Genomic DNA, 22,394 nt, shown 5'->3' with positions numbered 1-22,394 from the left:
TTGCAAAAACCGCATCGGCCGGTGGTGGGGGCGGTACGGTATTATATTGTTGCAGAGCCGGGATCGGCAATGCGCGTAGCCCCTGACAACCGGAGTCAATAACACCTCCGGGTCCGGCCCAGCTGCAGCCAGTCGTACACCGGGTTCGGAGGCGGATTTGGCCAGATAGTTTCAATTTGGGCACAAATCGATCCACGCTGTTTTTTTCGTTTTTGTTCTTGTCCCCTTGCCAGTGAAAAGAATATACCGATGACATGGCCTAAAATACAGAACGGTTTATCCTAGGGTGGCTTTCTAAGATTGGTGTTTTTACACCACGTTCTTGCCCAGTTTTAAATTGACCTTAAAACATAAATATGCATTGTCACATATGTAAAAATCTCTTAGGCCATCTCGAACGTTTCTGTTTTAACGTACCACTACATGAATTGACCAAGGTTTGGAAAATTTATCATAAACATTCAGGCGTTCATTTCTCTATAATCGAGTCACTTCATTGATCATGATTACTCACAACCTTGAACTTGACCCTACGACCTGATTAACATCCCGCTCGAAAACGTTTTAAGATTAAAACCTAATTAAATTTAATTACACGGTCATATTAAAATTTCGATATTTGAGCTAGACTTTCACTCCATGATCAATTTTTCAGAATCTTCAATTAATTCCTTTAGTGTCGGCTCAGTTAAAGACGAATTAAGTAAAGCATATGCTTCATTTTAATATTGACATTCGGTTAACTATTGCTAAGTGAAAATTGTCAGACCCTATGTACTTGAAATAAATCTTATCTCAGTACACCATGGATGAGCATAGTGTCAAAGGATAATCGCCCCAAATTTTATGATTTTTTCATCATTCGACACCCTTGATCCTTAATTGCCCACCCCTTTATCATTTTGTAATAAGAAATTAACCGAGACCCGGGGTTGTAGGATGTCGATGATTACTCATAAAAGTTCTCTTCGGTAACAAAGCAAAGGTCAAATAAAATTGCGGAAAAATAAAAATAAATAGAAAAAACTCAATTGTTTCTTATCGCTTCGTGATACACGAACATAACGTGATACAGTTTTAGTTTTCCCTTCCGTCGGACATAAAAATCTCGACACGCGAGCAGCCATGCTGCCCAAGTAAAAAACAGTTAAACCTTTTTAACGGCAGTACTTAACGTCTATATTTAACACGTGTCATAAAAGAGTAATGTATTCGATTGACTGCGTTTTGTTATCTGGGTCAGCCTGGTATCGGACTTTTTGTCACGTTTCTTTTCGGGTTTTTTCATAAATCGGTAATGTAGGGTTTCATGTTTTCCCCTGATTTAATTTCGGTACCAATTTGTCTTTTTGTATTATCTGGTTGGTTAATGTGTGTTTTCTTTATTTAGGGAACTGCTTTGGGATTTAAAGGGCTGTTTGATCATCCATGATCCGCCCATCCTGGCTTTTAATCTTCCGACCTGCGCCTTTTTCCCCTTTATTCAGTATCCGCGTTGATATTTTTTACAGGAAAAAAAAATAGTTATTAATCTTGCAATTTGTGTTTATTGTTTAATTAAGGTCGGTATTACAAAATATAAAAAGTTAAAAAAAGGTCAAACGTAGAAATCTTTCCACTATTTTAGGGGGAAAAAAGGTCCTACATTCTTTAAAGAAATCTCACTATAGCATCATTATTTCAATTTGTCCAATCATAAACCGACCCATAATCGCAATTTTTGTCCCATTTACAGTGTTCCGGAGAAACTGGCAATCCTCACAATCTGAAAATTAAAATAAGCCGGGATTTTTTCCCGGATAATCAACGCGAAATGCGAGCCTACGGTTCATTTTTAAGCATAATGGTTTGCCGGTGTTGAACGGGTCGGAGTGTTGAGTGCTGATAGCCGCCCCTGGGGGGCCCTGCTCAGTTGCGGACCGAATCATGTGGAGGAAGGTTCGGCAAAAGCTGCTCAGGGTATGTCCCAGAGAGAATCATTTAGCCATTTCTGTCATAAAAATCAAAAAATAAAAGCATGCTTGGCTGATCCGTGGGAAAATGTGGTATTCTTTGAAACCATTACTTCATGATTCATCACAATACCCCGACATAATGCAAGTGTCACGACAATTTATCACATTTTCAATACTAAAGTGACTAAATTGCTCACCTGCCATTTTCTTGGTACAATTACTAAGATAAATTAAAAATTCAACCCTTCCTACTTTTGACACAATTTTTTTTTCAAAGGATTCATAATCAGCATATTTCACACCAATTTCGCTTTTAAAACTCATATTTTCCCTATCTGCTATGTTGGGTACTTCATTAGAAACATAGTTTTTATACTAATCCATTGTATATTAAATGCTATGTCGAAATCACAGGTAGCGTAGTTTTCTCAGGTTATGCTTAATAGTAAATAGAATTAAATTCACTAATTTCGTGGTCCGCTTGACCAATTAATATCATACAATTAATTAAGGTTTTTAGTTGAGATAAAAAAGTCAATGGCACCAGCGGGATTCGAACCCACGATCTTCGGCTACATACGCCGCTTCTCTACCACTTGAGTTATCGTGACCTCGATCCACTCGGACACTAGCTTTCCATCTCAACCCCACCTAAATTACCCAAAATTCAAAAGGTGAGGTTGAGATGAGAAGTTAGTGTCCGAGTGGATCGAGGCCACGATAGCTCAAGTGGTAGAGCAGCGGCGTATCTAGCCGAAGATCGTGGGTTCGAATCCCGCTCATGACACTGACTTTTTTATCTCAACTAAAAACCTTAATTAATTGTAGTAAATAGAATATTGTCAAAGTATGCAGGTGTTATTCAACTCTTAAGTTTTTATAATGATGTAGTGTACAGTTATGTCTTGTAGGAGGTAGGTTTTCCAAAGTTGAGGCTAACTATAAACCCAAAGGTCCTTTTTTTTATTAAATCGGTAGCATAATTTTGACGTATTATGGCCATTGGTATTGGTACACAGATTTTGTTTTTCATATATGCAGCTAACTTCGTAAGAAACTTAGATTTTCATAATGACTTAATACTCAATGTTATGTTTTTATATGCTGCAGGCTTCATCAGAAGCTTAAATTTTTATACTGACGAAACAATCAGTTTCATGCTGAAAACCTTTGGAGCATAGTTTTTCGTACGTTACACTATTAACCGAACTTTATCTCTGTATTTATGAAACCAGAAATTTTTCTGTTCCTGAGGTCATAGAAATCATAGTCACTCAAAATCTATGGTGAAAGCATTGGAAGCATTTTTTTGACATGTTGTACCTATTTCTTTACCGAATATTTTCTAAATATGCTGCCGACTTCATAAGAAACTTAGATCTTTATAATGACTTAATAATCAATTTTATGCTTTTATATGCTGCAACCTTAATCAGAAGCTTAAATTTTTATACTGATTTAACAATCAATTTCATGCTGAAAACCTTTGGAGCATGTTTTTTCATAGGTTACACTATTACCTAAACTTTTTCTCTGTATTTATTAAACCAGATATTTTTCTGTTGCTGATGTCATAGAAAAGTGTGAATCATAGTCACTCAAAATCTATGGTGAAAGCCTTGGAAGCATTTTTTTGTCATGTTGTCCCCATTTCTTTACCGAATATTTTATAAATATGGTGCAGACTTCATAAGAAGCTTAGATTTATATAATGACTTAATAATCAATTTTATGCTTTTATATGCTGCAAGCTTCATCAGAAGCTTAAATTTTTATACGACTTAACAATCAATTTCATGCTGAAAACCTTTGGAGCATGTTTTTTCATAGGTTACACTATTACCTAAACTTTTTCTCCGTATTTATTAAACCAGATTTTTTTCTGTTGCTGATGTCATAGAAAAGTGTGAATCATAGTCACTCAAAATCTATGGTGAAAGCCTTGGAAGCATTTTTTGTCATGTACCCATTTCTTTATATATATATTTTTTTTGCATATTTTCTAAACATGCTGCAGACTTCTTAAGAAACTTAGATATTTTAAGGACTTAATAATCAATTTTATGCTTTTATATGCTGTAAACTTCATCAGAAGCTAAGATTTTTATACCGATTTACAATCAATTTCATACTGAAAACTTTGGAGCAGAGTTTTTCATAGGTTACACTATTTACCGAATATTTTCTAAATTTGCTGCAGACTTCACTAGAAACTTAGATTTTTATGAACTAATCTTTATGCCATATTGGAAGCCTTGGGAACATAATTTTCTATAAGTCAGACTAGCTATTAACTCATCGATTTTCCCTGTCTTTATTAAAGTAGATATGTTCCTTACATATTACAGTTTTCTTTTCTTTTTTTTTTTCTAAAAATCTTACTAAAAGCATTGGAGACATAAGTTTTCCATGCTGCGGACTTTATCAGTAACCTACATTTTTATAGACTTAACCTTATGCACTTTAAGCTAAGCTTATGCACTAAGCTTTCCTCCAAAAACCAAAAAATTTAGGAGCATATTCTCATGCCTGTTATAATTCAGAACATTTACCATTTAGGTTTTCTTCAGTAGAAACATAGATTAAAGTAAAGGCATAGTGCATCTTATGTCATGCTAAAAGCATTGAAAGCAAAGTTTTCTTATATTAAAACCTATACTTGATTGAATATTTTCCAAATAATCTGCAGATTTCATCAGAACCTTGGATTTTTATGGCTCTTATGTTGAGAGTATTTAGAGCATAGTATTCCACGGGTTTTACTTACCCAGATATTTCCCTTCTATGTTGCATAATATAAATCTTTCCAACAAAAACCCTTGTTGAAAGGATTGGTAGCGTTTCATGCTTGTTATCATCCCGAATATTTTAGGCTGCAGACTTCAGTAGAAATATTGGTTAATAAAAAAGCATAGTGCATGTTCTATGTCACGCCAAAGGCATTGAGAGCATGGTTTTTCTCACGTTCCGATTACTGGAGCCTTCATCAGTTCTAGATTTTTATAATGACTTGTCTTCACTGTCATATTATAACATTTAGAGCTTTTTTTCTATAGATTACAATAACTATTAAACTAAATATTATAAGAATCAAAGTGTTATACCAAATTTAGAAATTATGCTTCATTGGTTAAAAATAATCTTATGACTTAATCTTCAACATGGTTGTAAATAAAACAACTTCGCAGTCAGAAATTAACTGTTTTATCTTGGCCTGGGCTTTTACTGTGTAATTAACCTTTCTAAGATCTCCCTCATATTCTCTTCGTCCGATTTTTCCGATTTTCACTAACGTTTGGTATTTTCTGTTTCAGACCGGAGGCGTGGAGATGACGTGGGTCATAAACGACCACGTCGCGGCCGCCCCCGGCCAGCTGTCCGTCACGAAAGGGCAACAGGTGAGAAAAATCCTTAATCTGATAATTACTCTGGTCTTTTGATCAGTTCCATCACAGACAGTTGATCTTGTTAAAAGAATTTTCTAGTTTGTAAGATTGTATTTAATATTGACTTTGTTTTCTAGGTGGAGGTTGTTGAAAATGTAAGTTCGAACCCCGAATGGTGCCTCGTCAGGATGCCCAGCTCGGGACTCGATCCTCCACCTGAGGGCCTCGTACCACTTTCGGTTCTGAAGCAGCCGCCAGCCGCCGCACAGTCCTCAGCCCCTAGAATCCACGAGCTCGGTAAGTGCCAAAATCCAAGTTTCGAAAATGACTGGCAATTGTCCAAATCGTGGGAGTCGATTTCTGTTCTTAATTGGACAAACATAAACAAGCTCGTCTTTTCCTCTTCGTGGACGGAATTGTTCAAAAAAAGCCCGGGGAAATCCTATCGGTTCGCGGGAATTAATTAGAAATAAGAGGTAAAGTTAGAAAGAGTGGATGATCTCCAATTGAAGTAGGTGAAGAAGGGTTTTGGGTCGATATCTCTCTTTCCGCGAGGGTGGGACACTTGTTGAACAACCCCACTCTATCCGAAATACTTTTTTTTATACTAAACATAGAATATTTTTCTATGAAGCATTGTTTATGTAAGAGGAACGTGCTTTTTATAATGTGAAAGTTTTCCGGAACCGGTCTAGCCTTTAAGGGTTCTCTTAAATAGCCTCTTCTCGACAACTTAGCTTTTTGGCGTCTAAGCTGAACAAAGCCTTTAATTTTTCCCGCTTCCTCTTCAAACAGTGAACTTTATTCCCCCGGGTGAAGTTGTTTTTTGAGCTTTATTAAAATTGATTGTCTAGCGGCAGGGTGTTCGTACCGTAAGTTACTACCTTCGAAACTACGTTTTACTATTTTCTTATCTATTTTAGTATATATTGAATGGTTAGCCCACATTCACAAAGACCAATCAGACAAAAGACTTTTTTTCCCAACTTTCCTATCATTTTCCAGTAACTTACCTCACGGTTTTCATGCCTAGCAGTACTCCAGTTCGTGCCTTTCAGAGATTGTATCATCACTGACAATCTCCGCAGCAAACCACAGGTCATCATTGAATATGTTCCAAAGAGCGCTGACCACACTGTTGAACTGGATTATGCTGTACACCGTCCAGACCAGTCATACCGTTCTCATAATCTACATATCTATCGAACATCTCAAGTTCACTAACCATGATTTTAAGCTTTATGCACTTGAGGCTTGATATTAACTGCTGGATGAGTTAACTACCTAAGGTGACGTGATCTAATATACAGCTAATTACTTGCTCTGCCTACATTGGGTACGCTAGCAAGGCAGTGTATCTGCTATAAATATAGTGTTTTCTGCTTCAGCTTGAGACTACCGTGTACGCAGGTCAGAAGTAAAGAAGTGGTTTAAGTACTCCTCGCGGAACCAGCCTAATCACCCAAAGATCTTTTCCCTGCTGTGACCCGTATAGGTCTAGTGGAAACCCTTATACCCATGCTAGTGCCGATATCTCGTGATCTTACATTCGCAAAGAATATGTGTCGATATTTCTAGTTTTCTTTTTACACGAGTCGGCAAGTTCTTTGGCCATCATCTGGTGGTAGTTAAGAGGGTAATGATCGGTCTGGAGGATTTTTTTTCCCATCCACCTCCCCGCTGTACCTAAGGGAGACCCCATACCGGCGGACCACGCCCACTAAACTAATTCAAATGGGATGCAAGTTTAGGGGATCTTATTGTGCTTAACGTCTTCCTTCCCTTGCCCTGAAAGGGAAGACGCAAGGAAGAAGGAAAAAAAAATTTTATTATTAATTTACCTAATCTAATAGGTCTCCCCTTGCTGGTTAATCCTTTTGAATACACTTTCTAATAAATACAATATTTTAATAAATAAATAACAATTATGGGTACAGGAGTAACCAGCCCGGAATTAAAAGTTCAGGGAAACGCTAAGATCTAACAAGTAACATCATAGGAAGAAAAAGAAGAAAAAAGAAAGAAAGAAAAATTAATCAGGTACTTTATCCACTATATAGCTCGGCTAACAGGCTTGAGGACCTCAAACGTCCTCTTTTCTTTAACCAGTTCGTTGAGGGTCGGTGGCCAAGTGTGGCGGAAGAGGAGCTTTAGTGGTTCCCCCACACTCTCAAGGAGGGGGCAGTTGAACAGTCTGTGTTGGTCAACAACTCCGCAGTCGGGACACAGTGGACTGTTAGCTCTACGGAATCGGCACAAGTAAGCGTTGAAATTTCCGTGACACGTCATTATTTGTGTGATCCAGTAATCTGGTTGAAACCACTTTGCTTTTGTCCTCAATACTGGGTAGAAACTCGTGGGTCTGGAGGACAATAATTTTCCTCAAATATTGCTTGTTGAGAGGGTAGGGTACCTTCATTTTCCAAAGATTTAAAGCTCTGCTAGGTTAACTCATATCTGGTGCGAAGGATTTTTTCCTTCTCAAGTCATTTTCTACAACAGCGTATCTCCTCCACGCCTATTTGTTGTTCCTTGCACCTGGGTAGTTGGTGAGCCTGTTTTCTTCTATACTTTCATGTCCTGGAGCCCTTGTGTTTTCCTATGGCCTTTAAGAAATTTTGGCATTCCCAGACCAGTTCGGAGCTAAAATCATACTCATCGTATTTATACTGACCGTCCCAATGTAAATCCGTGCATTTCTCATATTCTCCTTTATCAACTCTATACACGAAGTTCTTGCTTCGACCTCGGCTTGGAATATAGCTGGAACTAGTCCAACCCCTACAGCAACTTCTTGTTCCCTGATTCATTATGAAGTACTGCTAAGATAAGTCACAGTGGAGCTTAAAATCCGTATCAAAAGACTGAGAAACATCTAGGAATACACGTAGCTGGCTCGTCCTGGTAAAAAAGCCTTGCGATTGTGTTCTACTTTGTGATAGTCTCAGCTTGAAAACATTCTTGCTTCTTCCTTCGACCCTTGGCGAACAATCCGGTGCAATAACAAACATTGAACTTCAGATTAAAAACGACGACCGTAAAAAAATGTTAACATACAGTCTTGTTGACGTATTTGATAAAATCCCAGCCTTATTAGGTGAATAAGACCACAAGGACGTCATAAAACTATATGTAGTCTACTTTCTCAATATGCTTATTAAAATTTTCGAAACTGATAAACGACACGTACTCAGGAACATAAACGGCCAATCCTTTGGATGATCAAATTATAAGCTGTTGAATCATTACTCGAATATTTTAATGAATCATGAAGAAGTAAAGTTAATATTTAAACGCCTTCGCGTATCTTTAACCTCAGTTATTATTGACGAATTCGGACTCAGGTAGCCTCAAGGAATTTCTCACTGATTACAAGTTCCAAGGCAGCCAGGGTGTCTATTTTTACGGTTATAAATGATTTACATCATACCCAGGAATAATTGATACGTCATTACTAGACTGAATTTTGTTCTAGTATAAATAATCTAGATCTATGATTTTTTCTACAAGAGTTCCGATGTACAAAGAAATCATTTTTTTCGGTTTAGTAACATTCAGACATTGAAAAATGTAAAATTGATGTTTCCACTACGGAATGTACAAGCTTACGGATTCCAGCCTTAACTGCGTGAGATAAAATTGCGCTTAGTGCATTTCGAAATGAATTGCTCATTATAAAAGGATTTTTTTGTTCTTTCATAATGCAAAAGGTATTTTATTAATTTTAACATTGCTGAGAATTTCCGAGCTGTTATCATTATTTGGACTAAGCTCGGGAAAAAATAGGCATCCAATTGAGTCAGAATCTTTTAAAAATCGTTATTCGTTTATTTATTGTTCTCTCAGAAATCGAAAAAAGCATGAGCATGGCTCTGTTTTTGGCAGTTGACACAGTTCGGAAGCACAAACACTCTATATTTAAACTGTCCAGATTCCGATGCTTTGAAATTCGCTATATCGGGTCGGCCGGCCTACTCGGCTTTATAAACGGACGTTTTGGACGGCAATCCTGGTATATTCAAAGAAAAGATGCAATCACTGATTATTTCGAGGATTTACGCTGAACCCAGACGCTAAGTCTAATATGGAAGTCGTGGGCTTCATGAAGTTAGACTAATGCTCGATGACTCAAAATCTGGGATATTATTATTATTATTATTATTATTATTATTATTATTGATTTTTAAGGGCGTTTTAACGGCTAAGGTCATTTCACGCCTTAATATTTACAAACTTTCTATCTTAGGTGAGCTTATGAGCTTAACTTCTGACTCCAAACATTCATTCATAAACTAATCTAACCTATTGCCATCCAAAGCTTTAATCTGACCTTTTAAAATACTTAATTTGAAATGCCAAATGTATCCAAACAACCCATTTTAAATTATGAAATTTATTCCTGTTCTTCAATTAGAATTTTGAATTTTTGTTCCATAATTGACTAATCATAGATTTTCTGATGAAAAATAAATTGGGGGACAAATTTTAGAAATCATGGCGATTGAACATTGCGCCAGAATAAAAGGCTAGGAATACATTCCCGGAAGATAGCCATCTTCTCCGACAATCAGGCAGGACTAGACCTTGCCTCATGCGAGGTGAAGGCAAAAAGTGTTGGGAACTGCATAAAGGCTCTGAAGGGAGTCAGCCTTGGAGGGGTTCATGGCCGGGGATTTCTTAGGTTAGCTTTAAGCTTCTTCGGCTTGGGCTTAGCTGGGGACTTTGGCTTTCTTGGGTGTGGTCGCAGTCTACTTCGCCGCGGTTCTTTTTGGAAGGACCGGCTGTTTTGGTGGTCTTGCCGCAGGTTTCTTCACCGGCTTGTCCTTGCTGGGAAACTTGAACTACCCGTTGGCACCGGTGCCCTTGGTTTGGACAAGGTGTCTCGAAGCGACGGCTCTCTTCAGGTATGATGGCCAAGCAGCCATCTTCTCTGATAGTCAGGCAGCAGTAAAGGCCCGAGCCTCATGCGAGGTGAAGGCAAAGAGTATTTGGAACTGCATGAAGGCCCTGACGGAAGTCAGTGACACTAATGACCCTTGGCACTCGGGGCATAGAAGCATCGAAAAGGTTGACATGTAGGCCAAAGTGTGAGCCAACATGGACACTATTGGCCCAGGACCCTACTGCGGCCTAGCAGCCTGCCATAAAAGAGGATACATCTTAAAATGGATCCTTAATTAGCCAAAAACCTGATGGAACAATATCACAGGTATGAGGCACGTGATTCATAGAAGGTCCATCCGCAAAACTTACAAAATAATTACTGGAAGGGAACCGCAACCGAACCAGGATTCTGGGTGGACTTAAGAAAGTTCATGCTTATAGTCTCATAAATGGATAACCATCTTCAAAGAACAACAAACAATGGAAACTGAGGGAGGGGATACAGGCAGGGTGAATTCTCTAGCCCACGAACCCTATTGCGGCTTCGCACGAAAAAAGCATACATTCAAAAATGGAGCCCACAACCTGATGGAACAAAACCTCAAGGATGAAGCATAGAAAAAAATTCTTAAACGGCCTTCCGCAAGACTTATAAAGGAATTACGGGAAGGTAACTGTAACAGAACCAGTATTCTGGTTGTACTCCGGACAGAGCAATGCTACTTAAGAAATTACATGTACCGGTAGTACAGACAGAAGAAACATTGGGCAGATACTGCCAGGAAGAGGAGGAGACCGCAGAAGACATTTTATGTTTCTGTGTAGGTCTATGTAGGTGCAGGTGCAACTAGGACAAGAAAAACCACAAGCAAGATCCTACACCAAGGAACCGCTGGCAAAGCTGTGGAGGCTGATTAACAACCAGAAGCTGGCTAGTGAATTATAAAGTTATAAAAAACAGAGGAGCATAATAGATCTATTCAGGTCGAGGTACAGCAGGATTTTTTGTAGGGAGCTATCTTTCCTTATTTAAATTGCGATTTTGGGCATTGTAGTTTATTACCTCGCAATTTGTATTTTTTTTCCATTTTTCCGCTCCAGCACCCTTAAAAATTTCTGATAAAAGAAAGAAATCTTGCACAACTCTCATTCAAACACTAGCAGGCAAACAAAATTAAATGGTATAACAGTTTGGGAAAAGGCCCAAATCTCGTTATAAATATCAGTTAATTTGAGAAAGCTGAAAAGTGCTCTTCGAAACTGGGGAATCAGTAACTACTTTAAATCACTCGAAATGTTGAGCCTTTGCCTAAAGGGTTGCAAAGTGCGGCAGTCGATCAGAATGATAAGTTTTCCACTTCGCATACATCGAGGACAAGCTGGAAGGTTTTTGCCTATTATGGATTAGCCTGATGTGACCTATTCGCAATCTAGAAAGAATCACAAGTTCTTTTCCCTCAAGTTCCCCAGTTGGCCATGTACAACTGGCTTAATTTCTTTCATACTATCCCTACAGACATTCCATCTTACCTCCCACTTCCGTTTCGTAATGGTAACATAAACGGCTATAGAATCTGGTGGGACAAAATGCAACAAAAGTATCTAATCAAACACTAGGCTTAGGAAACCTATGTATCACAGGGGCATTAAGAACAACCCTACAAGTGCCCTAGAAGCTCTGCTAAACCTACCTCCACTAAACATTTATGCAAGAAGAGGCTAGAAAAAGCTCATTTAGGCTCCAGAAACAATCAAATTGGATGCTAAACAATTCGGGCACACAACCATAATTACTAAAATCAGACACCCATTCTTAGAAATGGGGACTGATTATATGATCCCGGAAACATTCTTTACAACATACCATAAAGTCTCAACGGTCTATAAAGGAGAGGAAGAACACAGGAGAGCATCAGATACATGACATGGTATACAAATGGTTCCAAAACAAACGAAGGAACCGGGTCGGGTTTTGTACAAGCCCAAAACACGAGCAATCAAACTCATTAGGGAAGTACAAGTCGGTCTTTCAAGCAGAAATACGTGCCATCAAAAAAGAGGTTACATTGGCAAAAAAATCCTCATAAAACTGATAGCCTCCAAAACCTGGGGAAACACAACAACCTGATGATATCATAGGTGCCAGGACACTGGGGAATTTTGGGTAACGAAAAAGCAGACTGGCCAGAGGAGGATCTGCAAGACCATACACAGGCCCTGAACCTATACAAAAATAAATGTAGAATCCTCCAGCGCAGAATGGATCCAAGTAAAACAAAATGCCATTTTATTTATGGCTACATATGGCCATTAGTGTAAACGGCCGTCATTTCAAAGCCCAGGTCAAATCTCCGACATGTTAAATGAACAAAAAGAAGGTAGGAATTACAGCCATACTAGGTATAAATTTGGGTACAGTAAAATTTTATATTGGCAGTGTCATAAAAAAATAGTCAATATGAATGCTAAGCATGCAATAAGATTTGGTGTTGAACTACAACTCATTAAGCCTGTCTCTAAATGATGGATATTTGGCCATTTTTTTAAACTTTGGTTGCCGAAAGTCATACGGGCATTGCCGGCATCGACATATTAGACTTACCTTAGACCGCTTCCTACGGAGAGTCTGCAGCACCCTCTGGCCATCTACAATCGATTTTGGAGGAACCTATCGATGAACGTATCGAAGCACTCTGCTGCTAATTTCTGAAAAACTGAAAAAACCCCATGGTCTTATGATCGATACGTAATTTGGAGGGTCGAATGTGCCTGCAGCTTCGGAGTTATGAGGAATACATAAAATTTTTGATCTTTGAACTTTTCATCCCTAGCCAAGTTTCATACGCTTTGACCATGAAAGAGCAATGATCGAATCCCGGAAGGTTTGATATATTCCAGGTTTTCGATAAACCAGGTCTTTTGTAATTATAAAATTGATAATTTATTTAATTTTCTTTTCTGAAAAATGGTTTGTAATTTTTGTGCACATTAATTGAATTCTTTTTCGTCTTGGTGGTTTGAGTCATACAATAAGGATGTTTACACCAACCAGGTTATCAGTTCAAAATTTTCTTTACTTGCTCACTCTGAGGAAATAACGTTAATTCCACTATAAAGTATTATTAAATTTGACTTTATTTCTTATTTTAGCGTGTTTGCATCGGATCAAATTTCAAATCCTTTCAACCTACTTAAATTATATCAAAGTTAGCGGGCATAACTCAACCAGCTACGTTTTTTTTCTCCCTCGACAGCCTTCCAGTGTTTATTTCTGTAAATTTGTACCGTTCGGCAGATCTCCGCTTAATCCATCGCGTACCCCTTTGCCCCGGAAAGAAGTGGTCTTCCCGGAAGCGGAAACTGTAAATAATCGTTAAATAATTGAGTATTTGTGGATGGGCGTCCCCGGGACACTCCTGTATCGATCGTCCCGCCTGGGTCAAGGTTCCCCAAGCACAAGGTCCCCCGGCTCCCGGTTTCCCTCCCTCTCGTCTTCATCCTCATCCTCTTCCCTTTTCCTTCGGCAACCCTCGACGTGTCAAATCATGAAGCGGCTCTTCCGTCATCAATCACTTTATTACCGATCTCCAGCCCATTTCTTGATATTTCACTCTTTTCCGTTGTCTCAGATAGTACAGTCGAGGAAGTGGAACATTTTTACTTTATATTGTTTAATTTCCTTTATCCAATTGCGATGATCAAGCCCTCGGACCTACCACAATCAACTTTTAGGCTTGAAATAGATGAAATAAATAATAAACTCAAAGGTGGCAACAATAATAATACTGTCAGATAGCCTGGCAGCTCTAAAGGCTCTCTAAGCCATTAATACCAACTCAAATTTGTCTGGAAATTCCTAAATACCCTTAAAAAACTAGAATGTACACCCTGAGGTGGGTTCTAGCCCTTGAGAGAATTTCACTAGTTAGCAGACATCCTACAACAAGAAACCTCAGCACATCAACCCAAATCCATTTTGTAGCTTAAATTATAGTCAGGTTAAAAAATAACTGAAATCTTGGGTAAAGAACCAGCAAATACTGTGTGTTATTGCCCTATGCTCGAGTAAAATACCACTTAAAAAATTACTAACAGATAACCAATGCGACTATGTCCAGAGGAGACAGGACAACCGACCAACTACAAGCAAAAATTCTTTAATACTGTGAAAATAGTCCTTGAGCCTGAAGGTCTTAATATTCCTGAGAATTTTCTACTTCATAAAATAATATAAAATCTTCCAGGAAATCTATTAACACAGATCGGCACAATAGACGAAAGTTAAAAGTAAAGGGAGAAATTCTACGACTCCAATTGAGTTTAAAAAATTAATTAATTTAAAAATAAAGCCTCATGAATAAAATACATTCACATTTTTGACAAAGTTTTAAGGTTAAGTTTACTATCGGTAAATGTCATAATGGAATATAGTAACTTAAAAAAGGTGTTTTTCAGGTAAGGTATTTATCGAGGTTAGTGAATTGCTCCAAATTTACGAACTCATCTACACCCTCACTTTGAAAATTGCCTAAAATTACTGACAATTTGGTTCTTGATTTAGATTGAATATACTGCTGATGACCTGTACTCCATCCAGATCCTCAATTTAGCTAGCCAAATTCTCCAGAAAAAAATGGCGTATCTAACCTTATAACTTCTATTATCACGTACTGAAAACGTCTTTAAGTTCCTTGGCCTGAATCTAGCTCTAGTGGCTGATCTGAAATCCCCATACTGTAGACTGGTAGGTCCTTCGTTCCTTTTAGACGCGGGTGTCTCTCAAGGTAGCATACTCGGTCCATTACTGTTCTCAGTATATACTGCTGATATTCGATCCTGTCACTTCTATCTTAACCAACGCTACTGACCCTGCATTATATCCTCCAACTCCTATCCTCTTATATCTCACCGAACCATCTAGACACCGCAAAATCCCACTTCACCTTCCATGGCATCACCCAACGTCCAACCTCACTCCTTTAACTACAAAGAACCCATCTGCTTCCTTAAGCGGTATTAAGTGACTGACCTGGAATTCCCATGCACGGCTTAAAAAGACCTAAACCGACGCTTACTTAAAAGACTGCTAGGATCTCTGTGAAGTTTTTAGGGTTGGTTACGTGAGTCTGCGTTATCTTGGTCTTTCGTGGAATAATTCTAAATTGTTTATTTATTTATGTGGCAAAGTCGGCATATATAAATATTTCAGGCATATTTTTTAGTTGATAAGTGAATTAATTAGGCAGTTCCTTGGCCTGTATCTAGCGATCTCAAATCCGACCTAAACTGGACCTGGCCGACAGGTACTGTAAACTTTAGATCCTTTCATTTCTTTTATACCAGGCAGACGCGGGTGTCTCTCAAGGTAGCGTACTCGGTCCTTACCTTTTCTCAGTACATATTGCTGATATCACTTTAGATCCTGACACCTCTATCCTAACCAACGCTGCTGACACCGTCACTATATCCTGTATACTCCTATATACTCCTAACCCCTTGTATCTCATCGAACCATCCAGACACCGCAAAATCCCAAAACATTTCACCTTCCACGGCATCACCCAACGTCCAACTATTATAACCTCACTCTTCTTCCTACAAAGAACCCACCTGTTTCCTTCAGCGGTATTAAGTGACTGACCTGGAATTCCCATACACGGCTTAAAAAGACCTAAACCGACGCTTACTTAAAAGACTGCTAGGAAACAGTTCTAAATTCTCCCTCGACAACACCCATAATGGGGGTCGGTGGCCGCAACGGTTTAGGCGTTGACTCGGCGCTCATCACTGTAAGGTAAAGAACACCGAACCCTCCAGACACCGCAAAATACCCAAACATGTGTTTGACCTTCCATTGCATCACCTATGACCTGACCCCTCTTCCCACAGAAAACTCATCTGCTATTTTATGCGATATCAAGCGACTAACTTGGAATTCCCATACCACTCATAAAATGACCTAAACCGACGATACCGCTTACTCAAAAGACTGCTAGGAAACAGATCTAAATTCTCCCTTGACAACACCCATAATGGGGGTTGGTGGCCGCAACGGTTTAGGAATTGACACGGCGCTCATCACTGTAAGGTAAAGGTCCCGGGTTCGAATCAGCGGCCCTGCATTCGAACCTGACATGCTTATAAACGGGCTTTTTTTGAAAAACACCATCACGCTGAGGGTTTATATGACCTTTGCTGTTGCGAACCCTCGTAAAAAATGATCCTGGGTTCGAATCCAGCGGCCCTCCATTCGTACCTGACATACTTATAAATGGGCTTCTAGCCCTGAAGAAGGTACAATAAAGTTCCCAAAGCTAGGCGGAGATTTAAAATTAAAAATGTTTTTATTTGACCACATCCCCCTGATAACAACCGAGAGAATATTACCTAAGATCCATTGTCCTCGCCTCGCTTTTCCGACCAGAACAAAATACAATTCAATACTGAAAACATATGGACATACAGCATAGATTTACGGGGTTGAATCATTCCCATTTTTTTAGAACCTGTTCCCTTAAAAGATGTTGCATGATCCAGCAATAAAAAGTCAACACTGACCAATAACCGCGACGTCTAAAGAGACCCGTGACCTGTTCTCAAAGAATGGTCGATTTAGGACTACTATCACTGGATAGCTTCTCTACTAGAATTGATGCCATGTAACTTAATTATTTCTGCCCTTCTACTATTCAGAAAATCAATAAATACAACCTTTAAACCTCGTTTCATAGATAATTAACTAATACTCCAAATTTGGAAAAATGTTGGGCTTTAAAAGTGAAAAAATCACTCAAATATTTGTTCAATTACTTCAAATTTATTATTAAAAAATGACGTCTTTAAATGTATAGCGTTTGATCCGATTCCGGCATTTTTCTTTGTATATGCTTCAAAAACGTCGTGCATATAAGTATCGATATACTGTGTCAAAGTCCGTCATATTGATTCGTTTTCAGGCAGCCCCCCCGTCGTGACTAGGTTATTAAACTTTAACCGTTATTACAACTGTTTACTGTTCGAACCGTCTCGTTTCGCCGTGATTAACTGTCCTGGACACTTTGATCAAAACTGATAATCTCCGGTCACCGTGGGTCGGAAGTACGTCCGCTTCGTCGAGTAGGTAAAGACTAAAATCGAGAGTGGGCGGACTCGAGATTATCAGTTTCGATCGGACTGCTGACATCGGCAATGGCCAAGTGGGCTCATTCACGTAAAGAGTTTTTTTTTATATCAGATGAACTTAAAGTTTATTAATTTTTTAACTAAGATCTCGGTTGAGATGAAATAATTAGTGTACCGAGTGGGATTCGAACCCATGACCTTCGGCTCAATACGCGCTGCTCTACCACTTGAGCTATCGTGACTTCGATCCACTCGGACACAAACTCCCATCCCAAACTACAACGCTTCTAATTATCTCATATTTTCAACGATGTCCGAATGGATCGAAGTCACGATAGCTTAACTGGTTAGAGCAGCGAAGGTCGTGGGTTCGAATCCCGTCGTGAAACTAATTTTTTCATCTCAACCAAGAATTTAGATAAAAAGTATAATTAATTGCAATAATTAAATACGTGTCTTGCATTGACGGACCTTCCTACTACGGAGGAGATAGATAGCAATTGTTAGAAAGGGATAAAGAGAGTGAGAATGAGTAAGAAGAGATACATAAAAAAGTGATTGAAAGAAAAAGAGAGAAGAAATAATTGACGAATTTAATTATTGCAATTAATTGTACTTTTTATCTAAGGTATTGTTTCAGACGAAAAAGTTAGTGTCGAGAGAATGGCACAATTACACAGAAGACAAACACTTTGAGCCCTGAAGATGATCTCAATAAAGATCGAAACGGTGGCACGATAAAGAAAATGTTTTTCTGAAACNTGGCACAATTACACAGAAGACAAACACTTTGAGCCCTGAAGATGATCTCAATAAAGATCGAAACGTTGGCACGATAAAGAAAATGTTTTTCTGAAACCTGCGACACACCAGACCGCATCTCACGACTTCTAAATAAATAATTAATATGGATTAACATTTATACTTCAAAATTTGACTAGATATTATCGTGAACAACAAGGGACTGTGTTCTTCAGGACTAAATTGTGTTTTTGGACCAATTTACTGTTTTAGGTTATTCCACATTTAAAAAATAATGACGTGAAGTTTTGAAGTTTTCATTGCCCCGGCTGTTTTAGGTGTAAAATTCCTTGTGAGACCGTTGTGACCACGTTGTTACTCCCTAACATACTAGAGGAAATTGGTTTCCGAGTAAACCACCCTGGTTGATTGATGCCGTTAATAAGATGTGAACCGCTCCAAGTTAGGCTTAACTTCAAAGTCCGTCCGGAAAACGCAGTAGAGGCGAATGACGGAACAGGACGAAAACGCTTTTCCTCGGTCGATAAAACGAGACCCTCTGCGTGTAACGAAACGCAGAAACTGTATCCGATCCGATCGAAATACGAGCAGATGCCATGTCACGGGCGAATAAATCTCTTTATATTGTCCATCTGGATTCTGGCCTTGTTTATCTGTTTTGCACCTCTTGCGCAGTTTGCCGACAAATTATTGCGACGGATTGTGAGCGGCTGATAACCGAGAGTTACGTCCTTCGGCCGATATTGGTCAATCAGCCGGAGAATTATTGATATTTGAAGGACGGTCTTTATTGTCGATTTTAATGACCCGAAGGTTTATCGGTCTCGTTTTATAGGTATTTCTACGTGATTCCTTTCGTCGCACGTTCGGGGTTAATAAAACTGAAAATATCAGGGCTTCTGCCAGGGGTGGCCTTTGCCCGAAGGGTGTTTTCTGAGAAAATAAATCAACCAAGTCGGTCAACAAACTAGAAGCCTCATTTAGATGTTGTCTTTACAGAAAACCTACCCACCTATTAAATCTCCAATAAAATTATAACATACAAAACAAAAAGACGAAAAAATATACATAGAGATTAAAGCTCTCGTAACAATAGAACACAAAAATAAAAGTTTTAATGTTATACATCCAAACTAGATAATTTCTACTTGTTATTGGTATTGTAACTATAATTGTTTATGGGATAATTTTTGTTAGTAGAGAATTGTTGTTGATATAAATATATGAATGTTGTTGCTGACATTATGGTAACTTTAGGATAAATGCGATAGATACTGTATAGTATAACAGTACGGAGGTTCTATTTTTGTTATAGTGAGGATGGTTCTTTGATCTCGTACACAGTACATTTAATTCGTCAATTATGTTTATTATCTATACTTTGCCCATCTTATTTTGGTGGTTAGAGGCCTATAGTGCCTATATTTTTTCTCAAATCTTGCCTGCTGAGGGAGAACACCATCGCCTTCCTTTTTGAGAGATTTATAATTTACATGGTGCTTTTGTCGATTGAGTTTTTCTTTCTCAGTTCCTACTTTACTAAGCACTCCGATGCTTGGTTGAGAGAGCTGTCCTTTTTCTTGGTTAGTCATATTTAGTTACATTTGTTTCTAGGATAACCTTTAGTTGTGGACAATTAAATTTTTGAATATTGTTGCTGACATGATGGTAAAGGCATATGGATAGGTGTGTTGGTTGAAATGTATAGAATAACCGGAAAATAAACCAGTATCTTCCAGGCTGATGTACATGCTATAACACAGTTCAACTTGAACAAAGGGTACAAAATCAAGAATATAGCCAGCATGTCAGACATCCAAGCAGCCTTCTTCTTACCGGTGGTCTTGGAGGGGTTCATGGCCGGGAATTTCTTAGGTAGCTTTAAGCTTCTTCGGCTTGGGCTTAGCAGGGGACTTTGGCTTTCTTGGCAACGGGTTTCTTCTTGGGTGTGGTCGCAGTCTCCTTCGCCGCGGTTCTTTTTGGAAGGACCGGCTGTTTTGGTGGTAAACTTGAACGAGCCGTTGGCACCGGTGCCCTTGGGTTGGACAAGGTGTCCCGAAGCGACGGCTCTCTTCAGGTATGATGGCCAAGCAGCCATCTTCTCTGATAGTCAGGCAGTAGTAAAGGCCCTAGCCTCGTGCGAGGTGAAGGCAAAGAGAGAACTGCATGAAGGCCCTGACGGAAGTCAGTGACACTAATGACCTTGGCACTCGGGGCATAGAAGCGTCGAAAAGGCTGACATGTTGGCCAAAGAGGGGGACTCTCTGGGTCCTGAACCCTGCTGAGGCTTAACATCATGCCACAAAAGAGAGGATACTTCTTAAAATGGATCCTTAATTAGTCAAAAACCTGGTGCAACAATAATATCTGAGATGAATTTCCGGCAATTTGGAGATGAACACAGTTCAACTTGAACAAAGGTTACAAAAAGAAGAATATAGCCATCATGTCCGATAGCCAAGCAGCCTTCTTCTTACCGGTGCCCTTGGAGGGGTTCATGGCCGGGGATTTCTTAGGTTAGCTTTAAGCTTCTTCGGCTTGGACTTTGGCTTCGCCGGGGACTTGGTTTTCTCCTCCTTTTTTGGTGGTCTTCTTTGCCGCAGGTTTCTTCACCGGCTTGTCCTTGCTGGGAAACTTGAACGAGCCGTTGGCACCGGTGCCCTTGGTCTGGACACGGCGCTCTTCAGGTATAATAGCCAAGCAGCCATCAAAGCACTAAGCTCAAAGATGAATTGCAAAACTGAACTAAATAGATTTAGTAGGCACATCGAAGCCACCCTCTGCCTGGTCCCGGGACATGTGGGAGTAGAGAGCAACGAAAGGGGCTGCTATATCGATCAGTTGTCCTGAGCCTGTGGCATAGGGAATCACACTATCAATGACTATCTTATGCAAAAATACAAATTGAAATTATTAAACAGTAGAATTCGCTCAATGGACATAAACAATCCAAGAACCTAGCAAATTTTGAAAGGTAAGAAACAACAGAATGCATCAAAAGACTTAGAATCCTGGCAGTATACTTGACGGTACACTGCAGACTGAATGGGCATCTGAAGAGGACCCCAACTTACTAACAAACCGTAGCGCCACATTTACCCAAAGTATAAAGTGTTTTAAGATGTACAGTATGTAGAAAAGAAATTCAACCGTTGAAACCAGGCCTAGAAATAAAATTATTCCGCGATGAGCTAGGACTCGCCGGTTGATAAGTACAGAACTGAGTATATAACTTTCAAAGGACACACTGTATTACATTCCCTCTTCATCTTCATCTAAGATAACCGGACGGAGGTTATATTTCTTATTTAAAATGGACGGCTGTTTTAACTCGTTCACTGGAAATTTAATAATTTATCATTTGTTATGCCTGAAAAATAAGTTTCAATATTGGAAATAGTTGTTACTTATTTGTTAACATCGTAAATTATTTATAGATCCAAACTGCTGATGAAGGAATATTTCACGAATTATATAGAAGATGCTTGTAGGTTATCTACTTTAATGAAAGACTTATATTTATTTTTAATTTTTGCATTGGATAAATATCAACGATTTTTCCAAGCGATTTATTTTGAGAGACAATTACCAGTCGATTAGTCAGAATCCGCGATGGGATTGAAATTGAACAGGCGCCAGGGCTTGAGAGGTTAGCCTTTTTAAGCAGGCACAACAGATATATGTGCACACCCGTTGACGTCATTATGATCGATCCGTGACACTTGAATGTCTTTTTGTCGAAAAGTCCATGATTTCGACGATTCCTCGAACGTTTTCGGCGGAAGGACCTCACGTCAGTGGGCAATAACATGAAACCTATGTTGGCCAGTGAGTACATTAGGGGGTGTTTATTTTAAAGCGGACCTTCGTATTGTTAATAATAGGACAGACTTCAACATTAAAGAGAAGTTTGTGTTTATCTTGTTTACTTTATACAGTGCTACGTGTTTGGATCATCCATCACCTGTTCCATTTTACTTTTCTTTTAAATCATGTTCTCTATGTATCGTGGTTATATGCGTCAATATTATTTTTTGATTTATGGAAAAAATGGTGGCTTTCGGCGCGTGGTGGACGTAATGTTGATAGGAGGTGCGGCTGAATGACCATTGTACTGTAGCCAATTTGCCACACCCCCATTACGCCTTATCAACCGTGCTCCATCACTAATTCACCTCCGGCCAACTGCACAAATTCCGTCGATAACACACTCGTTGATTTTCACCTGTTCCACAGTCCTGGTTGAGGTTTCTGAACCGATCTGGGCAAAGAAATCAACAGACAA

General features: G+C 39.0%; 1 protein-coding gene across 7 annotated transcripts in view; it reads left to right on the top strand.

Annotated features, from left to right (window-relative positions):
* LOC106662231 (triple functional domain protein) overlaps positions 1-22,394 on the top strand; it is a 351,395-nt gene that overhangs the window by 229,150 nt on the left and 99,851 nt on the right. For all 7 annotated transcript variants that reach the window (XM_024228191.1, XM_024228188.1, XM_024228186.1 and 4 more), the window contains 2 exons: positions 5,270-5,353; positions 5,479-5,638. In XM_024228191.1, coding sequence (XP_024083959.1) covers positions 5,270-5,353; positions 5,479-5,638 — 244 coding nt within the window. The remainder of the gene's footprint in view (positions 1-5,269; positions 5,354-5,478; positions 5,639-22,394) is intronic.

This window comes from Cimex lectularius, unplaced genomic scaffold (genome assembly GCF_000648675.2).
Source record: "Cimex lectularius strain Harlan isolate CLEC.00 unplaced genomic scaffold, Clec_2.1 scaffold170, whole genome shotgun sequence".
NCBI classification, from domain to species: Eukaryota; Metazoa; Arthropoda; class Insecta; order Hemiptera; family Cimicidae; genus Cimex; species Cimex lectularius.
Note: the sequence above shows the minus strand (reverse complement) of the source record. Positions and strands in the feature narration are given on the sequence as shown.